Consider the following 15,580-nt stretch of genomic DNA (forward strand, 5'->3'; position numbering starts at 1 on the left):
ATCGGAACGCAGCCTCACTGAGCCGAGCCAGGGCCCTTCCGGGTGATGAGTCGACCACATGCTTTTTTCAATGGACACCATTGGTTCTGTGCAGTGCAGCCTTCACTACACACACTACACACTGCAACAACACTTCACTACACACTGCAACAACATTGAAACTGAGCGTGGCATTAAAAATTAATTGAACGGTTGATTTCTGTATTCACACACATGCCCCTTATTGCAGTTTACAATTCGCACTGTTCTATTTTTAATAGCAAATGCGATCAAATTGATCGTGCTGTTGAGCCCTGGTTGTTACTGCTGGCTGTACCACAAATTGCCCGTCGGGTATAATAAAGAGAACGTTGAACCATGTTCATGGATACAATTTCAAAACTTTTCCATGACTTTTCAAGGTGGATCAATAATAGAATTTCCATGTAATGTGAGGCGATGACTCTGAATCAATACTAGAAATGATGACCTAGGACAAATAGGACACAGCTGCTCTTTATATGGATTTTTAGTGCTTTAGTGTCACTGCATCATAGAAGCTTAGCTATTGAACTAAAACAGGAATTTTCAATAAAAATATTAATATAAAATACAAGAAGCACTAAAATCAACACATATTAGAGCTACATTATGTCAACAGCTAGATAATACATCTGCTGTTATGTTACATTACATGGAAGGTTATCCACGGGAAGATTACTGTCACAATTTCATTACAGACAACACAATTTCATGACTTTTCCTAAACTTCCAAGGATTTGACTAATTCCATGACTTTTCCAGGCCTGGAAAACAAGATTTTGAAATCCCATGACTTTTCCAGGTTCTCCATGACCGTGGGTACCCTGAATTAATGTTTACTCACCTGTGTGGATTTTCATGTGTCTGTTCAAGTCTCCTTTACGACCAAAACCTTTACCACAGACTGAGCAATTAAATTGTTTCTCACATGTGTGGACTATCATGTGTCTCTTCAAGTCTGCTTTACGACCAAAACCTTTACCACAGACTGAGCAATTCAATTGTTTATCTCCTGTGTGGACTATCATGTGTTTGTTCAAGTCTCCCTTTTTACCAAAACCTTTACCACATACTGAGCAATTAAATTGTTCATCTCCTGTGTGGACTATCATGTGTGTCTTCAAGAATCTTTTTCGACCAAAACCTTTACCACAGACTGAGCAATTACATTGTTTATCTCCTGTGTGGACTATCATGTGTCTCTTCAAGGATCCTTTTCGACCAAAACCTTTACCACAGACTGAGCAATTAAATAGTTTATCTCCTGTGTGGACTATCATGTGTCTCTTCAAGTCTAGCTTTCGACCAAAACCTTTACCACAGACTGAGCAATTTAATTGTTTATCTCCTGTGTGGACTATCATGTGTGTCTTCAAGTATCCTTTTTGACCAAAACCTTTACCACAGAATGGGCAATTAAATTGTTTATCTCCTGTGTGGACTATCATGTGTCTATTCAAGTCTCCTTTTTTACCAAAAGCTTTACCACAGACTGAGCAACCAAATTGTTTATCTCCTGTGTGGACTATCATGTGTATCTTCAAGTCTCCTTTTTGACCAAAACCTTTACCACAGACTGAGCAATTAAATTGTTTATCTCCTGTGTGGACTATCATGTGTCTATTCAAGTCTCCTTTTTTACCAAAAGCTTTACCACAGACTGAGCAATTAAATTGTTTATCTCCTGTGTGGACTATCATGTGTATCTTCAAGTATCCTTTTTGACCAAAACCTTTACCACAGACTGAGCAATTAAATTGTTTATCTCCTGTGTGGACTATCATGTGTCTATTCCAAGTCTCCTTTTTGACCAAAAGCTTTACCACAGACTGAGCAACTAAATTGTTTATCTCCTGTGTGGACTATCATGTGTGTCTTCAAGTCTCCTTTTTGATCAAAACCTTTACCACAGACTGAGCAATTAAATGGCTTCTCACCTGTGTGGACTATCATGTGTGTCTTCAACTGTTCTTCATTACCAAATCTTTTACCACAAACTGAGCAGCTGAAGTGTTTCTTCCCAATAACTCCACTGTTTTTCTGTGAGTATAAACCTGACTGAGGTTCACTAGTTTCGATCCATTCATCACTGTCTTCAGTCTCAGAAGAGTCTGAAGTCTTGTCTGGATAGAAGTATATAAGATCTAAGTTCCTGGCTGGTTCTGATACTCCACAGTCCTCTCCATCAGCTTCTGTTTTCATCTGTCCAGTTGAGCTGCTGGCTAGAGGCTCCTCTCTGTTCTCCTCAGTTTGGCTTTGATGAAGCTGTGAGGACTGAGGTTTCTCTTCCTCATCTTCACTCTTCACAGGAACAGCAGTGAATGGGAACTTTGTGATATCAGCTTCCTCCAGCCCTTGCAGCTGCTCTCCCTCCTGACTGATCCAGAGTTCCCCCTGTTCCTCTTTAATGTGTGGGAGGTCTGGGTCCTCCTGAAGCTGCTCTTCCTCCTGACTGGTCCAGAGTTCCTCCTGTTCCTCTTTAATAATAACTTTAATGTGTGGGAGCTCTGGGTCCTCATGAAGTTGATCTCCCTCCTGACTGGTCCAGAGTTCCCCCTGTTCCTCTTTAATGTGTGGGGGCTCTGGGACCTCCTGAAGCTGCTCTCCCTCCTGACTGGTACAGAGTTCCTCCTGTTCATCTTTCATGTGTGGGGGCTCCGGAGCCTCCTGACTGGTCCAGAGTTCCTCCTGTAACCCTTTCATGTCTGGGGGCTCTGGGTTCTCCTGGTGCATACTGGAGCTCCACTCCTGCTGCTCAGCTGGAGTCTGGAGGCAAGGCGTCTCTGTGTAATCACACAGCGTGCAGCAGTTCTCCCTGTCTGTCGATCTCCTCCTGTGAACGAGTAGCTTCCTCCTCGTACTCTGCTCTCGTTCTATCAAACAGCCCAAATATCTCTTCAACAGCCGCAGTTAGGCGCTGCTTCACCACCGCCCTCAGCTTCTGGACTTCACTTTAGACATTTTCATTTTCACACAGTGACTTTACTGACCAACTTTATCCTTCAAAGCTCCAATAGCTTCACGATAACGTTAGCTTCACAGCTAAACCATTCGAGTCCATAAGAGGAGCTTCTTCTTCCTCTGAGTTAACGGAGCCCCGGTTCCACATATTCGTGATAATATCATCCACACATAAGAGTCTTCTGTTTGTAAATTAAACGTATTAAAGGATATAAGCAGGAAATAATATGCTAATGCTAACGTTACCTTTGTTACCCTGTTTGGCTACAGTGACCTCGCCCGGCAAGATTCTACATCCGGGGTCACGTAGATTTTTATTATTTTTATTATTAGTAATTAAATACAACCCGCAACGCTCATTGCACCGTTGCATTAGTTGCAGATTGACAGTCAGGGTATTAATCAATAATACATTTTAAAAATATATGTTTCCAGTTGATTCAGATCCGCTGGAGGCAGTTATCACTCCCGCCACAGGGGGGCGATCATTTAAAGCACCGCAACGCAACCTGTGAGCATCTTCTCCAGCGGCGTCTTTCAGCCTTTGACAAGCAACATTTAAGGTAAGATGTCCCTCGCAGAAAAGCAAAAGTGAGAGAAATAAACCTTAGTATTGTTTTTCGCTTTATTTCAGCGGTAACGAGTAGCTACTAGCTAACTAGCTAAGTGTTTTAAAGGAGGTGGTGTTGGTTCTGTCGTGTGGCCAGCAGTAATAACGTGACTTAGCAGCCGGCTAGCTGCTTCACTGACAGACTCAGCGGGCTCCCGAGAGCAGCTAAGGTGAATTATGTCATGTGCATCTCTGTTTTAAATGATATTTAAAAGGCGACAGTTTGAGAGCTAGCAAACCATGTAGCAAACAGTGACTAGTCTGGGCACCTTTCACCCCGCTTTTTGTCATGGGGGCGTAAAGGAACCAGAATGAACATCGGAAAGAAGTGCGCCAAAAACGTCTTTGTTGCCGATTGCTTGACGTCTCTTTCCTCGATTAATTGTCTGATGCAAAGCTTCTGTAATCTGTATTGGCTTAAAAGATGTGAGATTGTGAATCCGCAATGTTTCTACAAGAACTTCTTCAAAAACTTCGTTCGGTACGTCCATCTTTTGTTTTGTTGTACTGACGTGTTGAAGACAAAAACAGACAAAGAAGACAAAAATGGTTCGTCCGTGTTGTGTTGTTGTTTAATATCATTCATAACAACACTTTCACTAGTTAGTGGAGACCAGACTAGCTAATTTACCTGTTGGACTTGCCCCTTTCGGAACTGCTAACATAGCTTACGCTAGTAGCGTAAGCTATGTTAGCAGTTCCGAAAGGGGCAACTGTTGGACCAGACCAGAGTAGACTTGAAGCTAAATTAAATTAACGTGGTGTCAGCAGCTCTGTCTGTAACGTTAACGAGTCTGCAAAAAACAGCGAGTTTGACAGACAAACAAACGTTATTAGCTAGCTAACACTACATAAAACAAACACAGAAGAAAGGCTAGATACGTCGGACAAGCATGTTTACCAACCGTTTAACCATTTAAATTGAAAGTAGTCGGCCGAAAACAACGAGAGGGTTTGACAGCATTTATTTGACAACACGCACATTAAACCTGCCGCCTTCCCCAAGTGGTACCCGGAAGTAAATTTGTTTACATGGTGACGTCACGGTGATTTGGTCTTTTCCGCTGTTACTTCCTGTCTAGGGGCTCTAGGCCGGAACCAGGCAGGGTGACAAAATCAATTGTGAATGGAGGCCAGGCTCTTTCTCGCTGAGAAGAGCCTGGTGAAGCAAGGTTAAACCTTCTTTAATACATCCATGGGTTAAACAGTGACAGTTCGTTTTTTGCGGGACGCCGCCCACTGCAGAAGGTGATTGGTTGTTTGGGGCGTCATCTCTCTCAAGCTGCATGCTGATTGGCTCGGAGTTGACAGGCCCTCTGCAGTCACAAGGCAAACCAAACATGGCTCTCTGAACTGAACTCTGAACCAAACCCCTAACCCAGACCCTAAATCTAACCTTAACCCTAAACCTAACCCTAACCCTAAAACAACCTGAAACAACTGCACCCTAAAATTGTTGCTGGCTTTATCCTGCTGCCATACTGTCACAACCACGTCAGTCATGCTACTCGCAAAAACCCTTGAATAAAAAAATATGAAAATTATATTCTAAAGATATTAAACTCTTCTTAATGATTTTAACTTTCGACTTTTGCAAACTGAATCAAGCAGACACATTTTTGGACTTTAGACACATGGATTAGGATTACTTTGATTACACTGATGGGTGTCAAACTCATGCACTATTTAGTTTTAGTTTGTTTTCATATGATATGATGATTTTGTTTGCAATTGGTCTGATGTATTTATTTGTTGCTTTTATTTTATATTCAAAAGAGGCATCTGGATTCTATTTAATGCCATGTCTCAATTATGATGTTTCAAAATAAACATATTGGAAATGAATTGGGACTGGAGCGAAGTTGACTTGGTCTCACCTGGAGTTTTGGTCCTAAGATCGTCTTAGGACCATTATTCTTTCTGTTAATTAAACTTTTTGCATTTGGAGACAGTGTGCGGGAGTTATTTTCTTTTGATTCAGTCAGGTTTTCCCTCCTCCGACGCACCTGTCAGTTTAATTCAGTGTACCCCACTGTGTATGTTTTAAAACTCGTGCAATAATAAGTGCATGAACGATTAAAACATGTGAGTAAACTATCTTAAAAGGTGCCTAAACGCTGCAGAGCATTGAAAAAGGTACCTAAATGGCGTTTATGTGCGTTTAGCCACCACTACAGGCCTACAGTCTATGCTACAGCTCTGAATTTAACCCAATCGGACTAGGCACCTCCGTCGTAACGATGTCTAACGGCTGTGCTTTCTTTCAGTCATCTCCACCACGCACACGAAGAAATGTGAAATGATGCCCCGAAAGGTCTCCAAGCAGACTTTGGCTGCGGCATCAAAGATCAAGAATAAGATGCTCCGTGAGTGTGCCATTCAGTTACACATTTATGAGCAGATGTTGTGCTTTGCATTCTTCAAATGTGTTGTACTAGCTACAAAGATTAGCTTTATGCTTTTCAGACATTGTTTGGCTGCAAGAAGACAAAACGTGAAATAATTATCTTATACCGTGAGTTGATTCTTTGGTGTTTCATGCCCACACCAGATACCTCCTCCTTCTTCAAGGTCTCTCTGAAGAGCCAAAACAAGGACTTGGCTGTTGCCTTGAAGACCCAGAGGAAGATGAGAAGCCAGGTGGAGAGGGAAAATAAATACCTGCAGGAGCAAATTACTACTCTGCGCTTCGAGCTGGCCGACATGAGACGCAAGGAGAGTAAAATGGTTGGTCTGGTTTTGTCCTAACAGTATGAAGAGATCTACCCTTGCTGAATTGGTTGTACCGGTAATTCATTCTTTTGTTCTCCAACAGCTCCTCATCCTGAAAGACTTCCATAGCAACACTCAGCAGCACTTTGGCAAGATTGCTGACGTTTACTCTCCTGATATGTGGCATGTGAGGATGCCTCAGTCTCAATATCTCTCAACATATTTTTTTCTGTGGCATGTTTGTTGTCTGTGAAGTTTCTCAGGGTTTGAAAATGTCAGAAAACGGAAGCAGACTAACGTCTTTGTGAAATATTTCCTATAGGATCTACGTAAACCGTCTGATTACAACAGACAATCTGTCAACACTAATGATGGCGATATGCAGATGGAAAGGTGAGAAAACGTCTCTGCTAGATATATGCTTTTGGACCAACCACAGTTTTATGTTTTTGAATGAATATCTCTCTCCCCTCCCTCCCTCCATCTCCCCCATCCCTCCCTCTCCAACTCCCTTATGTAGGCCTACATTTCAGTTACCTCCTCAGCCAGATCTTTCAAGGGATGAGGTGTGTTCCACTAAACAGAAAGAAAATTCTACAAACATTGTAGGTATCCAGAGCCGACCTAGCAAGTCCAGCCATACTTCTAAAGGTGTGAGAATATATGGTTTTGAATTTTTATAATCAATTACTTGCACATTATTTTATGCTTTAACTCATTGAGTGCCAGCCACTTTTGGAGAACGGACGCTCCCTGTGCCAGAGTTTCAGAGCTTTTTTCCGTGATTTCTCGAGGCCCACAGAATATTGTGTGATATTACTATGTAAACAATGAACACGCAAAAAGAACGATGAGACTCTTTTCTATCATCAGCAAAAACAGGTTTATTGATATCATTTTCCGTTCTTTAGTTATCAGCCGGAGAAGATAGCTTGATTTAACAAAAAAGAGCCTTTTTTTTTCTAGAAGCTGAGATATTGTAGCCTGGTAAACCGCCCGTCACGTGAACTCACATTTCATTTGGTTCTCCGTGACGGTCTGGACCCGCACAGGCAGTTTAAGATGATTGGTCGAGCCATGCCGGCCATTGCCGGGCCGACGAATCAGCGGCGGCCGTAGGCGGGCAGGCTCGTCTGGGCAAGTAGTGGGTACATGGTCTTTGTAGTTCTTTTCACTCGTCAACATCGCGGAAGTGACAGGCAGTCTGAATGAAATTGAATGTAATGTTCCCAATTCTATGTATTAAATTCTAAAAAACGACCCTCAACATTTGGGAAGGCTAAGCCACACAACTAGTTCGTTATAATCTAACTAAATGCTTCGAAGGTGACTTTACGACCGCGAGGACTCAATCAATGAATACCACGGAGATCATCCACAGGCACCTTCCGCGATCTGATTGGTTGAAGTTAACACCCACCAGCGGTGATAGACAGATGGGTCATCCAATCACCTGCCAAGTAGCTTGGACAAAGTGCCCGCCTCCGTCAGCGGGTCTGGTGACTTCAAACCCAGATCGACTGGTTTAGTGAAACCTATGTGGAGCTATACCGTCCATCTGGCAGCGTCAGGTTAGAGATATTGGCCCTTTTGTGAAATTAAACATTTCAAACACATCACTGACTCTGAAGCTAATGTCCTGCTGCCTGGGTCTGTCTGGGTGTTGTGTGTTGTGTGCTGCTCTGCGTGCCCCCCCCCTCCCACTCCTCAACTGCACACTCCTCCTTATGGGAGGTGGCTCTCTGCTGAGTTTGCTCTGCACTGTGAAGGGTGCGCGACCGTCTATGTGCGCGACATCCAGCTTTTTTACAGCTTCCGCGTGTGTTTGTCACCGGCTCCTATGCTTCCAGTTGAGAATAATAACAAATCCACGGCTGATCATGCGAATTGGCTGTTGCAGCGGACATGGAGGAGCTATTGTGGGAGCAGATTGGCTGCTGCTGCTGTAGGCACATCTAACGTTAAAACGCTTCATGCATATCGATGCATACGGATGCGATGCGATTTCCGTTTCCCCAAAGACTTATTCTCTGTTTTTCTCTGCCTTTCTGTTAACCTGGAGAGCACTGTCGCCACCTAAGGGTTCTGTAAAATAGGTTATAGACCTCCAATAGCTATAATAGTTGTACAGGAGATGCGGAAGGCTTTGATCGACGTCCCACCGTCAAAAAACGCATTGGACGTCGAAAGACGTCCGTGGCACTCTACGTCACTATTTAATTGGACGTCGAAAGACGTCCATGGCACTCAATGAGTTAATGTACAAATGGAGAGTTGACTGAAATATGTTCTATTTTTCATGTATTTTCTTCACAGATACCACAAATTATATGGAAACGCTTTTGGGTGCAGATATGCAAGCTATCCCAATAGGAACATCCTGCCAGTCCAGCAGCCCCAGGGATGAAGTAGAGAGGTTCTCAAAGAGATACTCTCAGTCCCCATTTGATATTAATTCAGTTGTTGACAACACATCGGAAAAGCCACAGCCATCCGTTTCTGATGACATTGTTTGTCATCCAAGCAGCTCAGTTATGGGGACTGATAACGGACAAAAAACTGCGTTTCTGGACACAACCATGGAGATGACTCTAACTAATGCTACTGACGTAGTCACTGTGGAAACCAATGGCAAAGAAAAGAGTAGCTCTAGCAAACTGAAGAGGAAGAAAAACACACGTACGAAGGTAACATTTGTGACGACAGAAAAGGAAGAAAAAAATAATAAGGAACAAGTTAGTGGGGTGGAGAATCAGGAGGCGCGGAAGTATGCAGATTCTGGGTTGACTGAGATACAGTGTGCACCCACTGTCACTTTATTACAGGCAGACAACCTTACACAGGAGGCCTCTGCAGACACTGAGCTTCAGCCGAACAATCCACAAACTAATATTACCTTTCGTAGTCGCAACCGTCAGAAAACTTCAAAGAAGATTGTCAAGTCATGTGACCCTGCCAAGTCACACTGCCATGACATTGTCTTACCTGAGCAGGATGATGATTTTATGGGCTCAGTAATTCAGTGCTCCAAAGGCAAAGATGGTGCAAAAGACTCACCAGAGAAAGATATTTCAGAAGAGGCAAGGTCCAAGACAAAATGCAAGAAGAATTCTTTAGTTTCTAAGACAGACCACTCAGTCAGAAGGAATACCTTTGTGATCTCAAGTGATTTGCCATCTTGTGAAAAAGACAGAATAACTCCAAGTAAAAGAAAGGGGTCCAACACTCTGCAACTCGGGTTAGATCACCGTGATGATGAACTGGAAGAAGAAAATAACGGAGAAAAGAAAGAATGCCAAGACCACCAGTTACATGAAGAGTTCCTGGCTTGCACAGATAATGTCACACTGCAAGAGTCAGAACATGTGAGCTGTCTTTCACTCATTGGCAACAAATCTCAGAGCAAGATACCGATTCTTAGACATGGAGGAAACCACAGAACAAGATGCAGAAAGACATTTGTTATCTCGGTGGCAGAAGAATCACCAGCAGATATGGATGCAAATGTTGAGAGGCAGCGTTCTGAACCAAATCCACACAGTTGCCCTGACACAAGGCACAGCGATGGAGACTTTCTTGCGGGAACAGCGAGCTCCTGTAAGCGTCCTTGGGTGGCCACTCAGGAGCAAGGAGACATTCCAGAGGAATTTAGTAGCAGTCCTAACCCTGAAATACTGCCATTGGCTAGTGAGTCGACTACAATCTCAGAGTTTCAGAAACCTAAAAGGGCCAGGAGGGCGAAAACAAGCCAAACCATCATGAAGAAAACCACACAGAGGGATGAGTCTGTTGACTCTTCGAATGACAAGAAGAAGAAAGATAGTCATAGCACACAAGGATTTAGGCCTCAGGACAATACATGTTATCTTCCGAACCCAAGTGATACCCAACCCCTCCATGCCAGTCCATGCATGGATGATGTGGTCGAGTCACGTTCTGATATGAGTGAGATGGATGAAATCCATGAAGATTGCTTGACTTCCAAAGCCACAAACTCAAAGCACAGGATGGATCTGAAGACAAAACCGCACAGAGAGACATACAAGCTACATACAGCCACACAAGCTACAAATCCACCTGATTCCTCTAGACAAAAAAGGGAGACGTTTGTTGTCTGCATTCGTAAAACTCAAGATGGGGTCTCACCCTCAAACAATTTGACGACATCTGTGTCGTTGGCCTGTAGTCCAACAGTAGAGGAAAGTGGTGAGGCAGTTAATCAGAACATGAGAGACCTGGGAATAATGGATGAGATGTCACCATGGGATGTCGCCACCGCCGACACTGAACTGTTCTCTCGTCCCAAGAGCGTGACCCCAGGCAGGGCGGCAGTGTTGGAGGAGCCTGCTGCAGTCACAGCTGAAGCCTCTCCAGGTGTGGTGTCCTATATTTTTTCTCTTTCTACATGGTCGAGTGTTGATATGGATGCATGTTAGATTTTATTTGTAGTTATGTAAAAAATAAACATATTTGTGTACTAGTATGGCTGGGCAATATATCGATATTGTGATATGAGACTAGATGTCATCGTAGATTTTGTATATTGTAATATCGTGATATGGCATATGTATTTTTTCCTGGTTTTAAAGGGTACATTCATGTAAAGTGATGTATTTTTCTGAACTTCCCAGACTGCTCTATTATTTGCCATTACCCAGTTAAGTCATCATATCCACATTACTGATTATATATCAAAAATCTCATTTTGTGAAAGCACCAAGTTACAACTGAACATTTAGTCCACTGTAGAAAATAGAGATATATATATATTGTGTATCGCCATTCAAGTAAAAGATATCAATCTTATTTTTGGTCCATATCGCCCAGCCCTAGTGTGTTATTTTGTCTGTTTATTTGTTGGAAGTCTTTGTAGTCCTTAATTCTAACAGGCATTGCTGTTTATTCTTTTATTTTGTGTGTTTTAGCGAGAAGAGTCTTCGTCGATGAAAGTGGTGAGGCAGCTCATCAGAACATGAGAGACCTGGTAATAATAACAGACGAGATGTCACCATGGGATGTCGGCGCCGCCGTGGACACTGAACTGTTCTCTCGTCCCAAGAGCGTGACCCCAGGCAGGGCGGCAGTGTTGGAGGAGCCTGCTGCAGTCACAGCTGAAGCCTCTCCAGGTGTGGTGTCCTATATTGCTTCTCTTTCTACATGTTTGAGTGTTGATATGGATGCATGTTAGATTTTATTTGCAGATATTTGATATGTAGTGATAAAAAAATATCAGATATTTGTGTACTAGTGTGTTATGTTTGTTTATTTGTTGGGACAGTTTGTAGTGCTTCATTCTAAAAGGCACTGATGTTTATTCTTTTATTTTGTGTGTTGTAGCAAGAAAAGTCTTGGCAACTCTGCCCAACACCATTACAACCCCATCTAACGGAAGGCAATCGCGAACCCGGAGATGTAACGCTCAAGTCAGTTACAAGGAGCCGACCATCAACTGGTGAGGACCTCTACACTATAAACACTGTCCTAAACTCATTTTGATTCATGATCATAATAGGGCGTTTCACACTACATGACACGTGAGTCGCTCTTAGGCTGGTGCTAAGAGGGCTGTTAAGGTTAAGAAAGCTTTCACACTTGCACAATCCTGGAACATTCCAAAGTGGGCTAACCCAGACTTCAGCCCTTTTCAGGGTTATATTCCCTCTCGCCTCTAATGCTATTTATCCATCTACTGGTATATCGTTTTGCGTTGCTCAAAGTGCCAAAGAAATACATTTGATAACCTCAACAGCAATGTCTCTTTCCAGAAATCATGACCCTGTTACTCAAGATAATTCACAGACCTTGTTATGAGCAGTTTCATGGAGGAACTATTTTCTTTTGACCGAACTACACCCGCTAGCTGCTAGCTAGTTCCTACATGAGACTGCAAAAGAAAATAGTTCCTACATGAAACTGCCCACAACAAAGTCTGTGCATTATCTTGAGTAACCGGGTGATTTTACAAGGACATTTAACACAGGACTAAGGGGCCCTTTACACGAGGACAGTTTCTGGAAGAAACGACACAATAGCGTTTCCTTCACACCTTTTCCTTCACACCTTCTCCCTGTTTACATGAGCGCTGTTCGCCTTCCGCAGTCATTTAGACTTGCCAAAAAGCTTTTTTCAAGCTAAAAAAACCCCCAAACTGTTTTAAAGTTTTAATATTTGTCGAAAATGGAAATCTCTAACGAGCAGCGAGGACCGGGAGCGCTGAGTGTGCTATCTGTCAAACCCTACTGTAGGCTACTGGCAGTGAGAAAACACTGTCGACGTGCTTTTGTAACTAACGTTAAATGCCGACCGGGTACAGCCATCGGCTCCTCGCAGCAGTAACGTTATGAACATGTAACTGAAGTTGGCCGCAGTGTAGCTTAATTCTGAATGTTGCCAAACTTCATTCATACTGATGTTTTATTTTGAAAATGGTTGCCAACTCGCGCACGGCTATGGCGTAATCGCGTGTGTTGCGTGTGCAGGCACGTCAGAGTTTCTGAAAAAAAAATGTGTCGTTTCCTAAGCCCAAATTCGCCGTCGCCGTCTAAAAGGGAGGCACTAACGATACAATGATTCCCCGTCACCATAGGAAACCGTCCTCGTGTAAACTGCCCCTAAGACTAAATAAAAAAATAGACGACAAAATTAACACTACTGGAAAGAGACAATGCTGTTGAGTTTTTGAAATATATATTTTTGGGTGCTTCGAGCACCACAAGCCGAGTGCCATCCAGTTCCATTGTATTGGAGAGGAGGCAGACATCTCTGCGGCCGAAATCTCCAAAACTCAGGCAACTATCCCAAAACGCTATAGATGGATAAATAGCACTGCAGGTGAGAGGGAAAATATGTATTTTGGATTTTAGGGTGAGCTGTCCCTTTAATCTCAACTTTTCCTCTAAACACGGGGCTAAAAGTTTCCAGTGTGAAAGGGGGCCAAAGACGTGTGTGTGTGTGTGTGTGTGTGTTGTGTGTGTGTGTGTGTGTGTGTGTGTGTGTGTGTGTGTGTGTGTGTGTGTGTGTGTGTGTGTGTGTGAGAATGCAGTGTGAAACGCCCTAAATGTAACCAACAGAGTAGTGTTGCATTTTTGTATTTTACCCAATGATGATGGTAATCATGATCATTTTAAAAGCCAAAGGCAAAAAATGCATGAATGGATTTTTCTTCTTCTTGCAACAGTAAAATGAGGCGTGGCGACAAATTCACCGACACAGACTTCCTGAGGTCACCTATATTTAAGGACGGCAAAGGAAAGAAAAAGAAGAACGCAAAGAAGACAATGAATTCCAGCACGGAATAAAAGCGTCCCGGTGCAACAGTGAAGAAAATGTGTCGAAGTTGGTTTTTAAAGTCCAATATGACACTGCCATGAAAATAAAGGCATTTTAACGTCTTTTTAAGAGAGTGCCTTGGAGGGTTTTTTTTCTTCTTCTGCCTACATACTGTATATCCCTATGTAGAAAAACCTTTTACCTGGGCACTTCACGCAGACTACCTACACTATCATCACGCAGACTAGTCAGTGTCTTACTTTCAGTGTCTTAGCACTCTTTCCCGTCTGCAAGTTTATTGGAGAGGGTGACTGACGTTTCGACAGGTGTCCGTCTTCCTCAGACTCTCTAAGGACACTGAGGAAGACAGACACCTGTCGAAACATCAGTCACCCCCTGTAATAAACGTACAGATGGAAAAGAGTCCTCCAGTGTCTTACTTTGGGTAGTCTGTGTGAAGTGCCCAGGTAAAAGGTTTATAGTCTAAAGTTTAAAGTCAATAAGACAGGCCAAATTTGGATCATTTATATTTTACTTGGTTTGTTTTAATTGTTTTAATAGCTTTTTTTGTGCTTGTGTGTAATACACCTAATTTCTAGACTGTGCAAAGATTGTGCACTTTTTTTCTTTTTTTTTGGTACCTGCAATATGCACACATAACATGGCAAACAATAAGATGGATGTGTGCTTTCTCGTGGCCAGTGTTGTCGGCTTGGTTATTGCCAAAGAGTGACAGAGGTGGAGCATCAGTTATTCAGTTCATGCTGTTCACCTGAGAAGTCTTTTCTCTTGGCTCCACATAGCTTTTGAAGGCGTGTGTTCCCTAGAAAGACTCCCAGCTCTCTAGCTTGACCGCAGTCAACCCTGTTTGGGATTTCGTTTTTTCATGTGGATTTCAGTACCATAACCTGTCGTTGGTGTGTAACAGTTGTTGGTTTTACAGAATTGAATGGTGAGTACAGAAGCTTACTCGTTCATTAAGTTGTATTCATTTTTCATGTCTTGGTGCAAGGTCTTCCCATTTTTAAATGGAATAAATAAGTTTTCTCTGAGATTATTGTAAATTGCATTATTATGTAATTATAGAGATGGGTCTGATTCTTTTTTCCATGTACGGCAGGCTAACTGCTTCACCGCCAAATTCTGAAAATTTATTTCTAAGGCTTAATTTAATTCCACACGACAAATGTTTATTTTAACAACAGTACAGTCAGTTACCTTATTGCATTTATTGGTAGTTTGACTGCCTGTGTGGGCACGCCAGGTGTCAGGTTCATGTCCTGACTACACTGCACTGTGTCCTTTAGTAGTAAATTAACCCCTCTCAAGAAAAGGCTTTCTACTAGCTGTTTACGAAAAGAAGGACCCTCCTGGGCTACCGTAGATTGGGGCTAGACGCACTGCCTACTGCCTGGTTGAATTTGGTGGGATTGGAATGAAGAGGGGGCGAGGGAAACGGGAGTAACGTTAGCAGTAGCGTATTATTTCCTGCTTATATCATTCCATAAGTTTAATTTACAAACAGAAGACTCTTATGTGTGGATGATATCACGAATATGTGGAACCGGGGCTCCGTTAACTCAGAGGAAGAAGAAGCTCCTCTTATGGACTCGAATGGTTTAGCTGTGAAGCTAACGTTAGCTGTGAAGCTATTGGAGCTTTGAAAGATAAAGTTGGTCAGTAAAGTCACTGTGAAAATGAAAATGTCTAAAGTGAAGTCCAGAAGCTGAGGGCGGTGGTGAAGCAGCGCCTAACTGCGGCTGTTGAAGAGATATTTGGGCTGTTTGATAGAACGAGAGCAGAGTACGAGGAGGAAGCTACTCGTTCACAGGAGATCGACAGACAGGGAGAACTGCTGCACGCTGTGTGATTACACAGAGACGCCTTGCCTCCACACTCCAGCAGCTGTTGGTCATTAAAGAAGAAGAGGTTCCCGCTGAGCAGCAGGAGTGGACCTCCAGTATGCACCAGGAGAACCCAGAGCCCCCAGACATGAAAGAGGAACAG

At 42.9% G+C, this 15,580-nt stretch overlaps 1 protein-coding gene across 2 annotated transcripts; it reads left to right on the forward strand.

Moving 5' to 3' along the window:
- The first annotated feature begins 5,859 nt into the window (after nucleotides 1–5,859).
- Nucleotides 5,860–14,596, forward strand: LOC310781055 (uncharacterized protein). Of its 2 annotated transcripts, XM_083641589.1 has the most exons (10): nucleotides 5,860–5,958; nucleotides 6,144–6,319; nucleotides 6,408–6,491; nucleotides 6,627–6,697; nucleotides 6,825–6,955; nucleotides 8,621–10,678; nucleotides 11,230–11,288; nucleotides 11,364–11,430; nucleotides 11,642–11,756; nucleotides 13,482–14,596. In XM_083641589.1, the coding sequence occupies exons 1-10, from the start codon at nucleotides 5,892–5,894 to the stop codon at nucleotides 13,600–13,602; spliced, it is 2,949 nt and encodes a 982-aa protein (XP_083497715.1). In that variant the 5' UTR covers nucleotides 5,860–5,891; the 3' UTR covers nucleotides 13,603–14,596. The 2 variants fall into 2 exon arrangements, with proteins under 2 accessions (XP_083497715.1, XP_083497714.1); XM_083641588.1 differs by having other exon boundaries at nucleotides 11,230–11,430.
- The last annotated feature ends 984 nt before the right edge of the window (nucleotides 14,597–15,580 follow it).

The sequence above is a fragment of the Poromitra crassiceps genome (assembly GCF_964638095.1).
Source record: "Poromitra crassiceps genome assembly, chromosome: 8".
Lineage (NCBI taxonomy): Eukaryota > Metazoa > Chordata > Actinopteri > Beryciformes > Melamphaidae > Poromitra > Poromitra crassiceps.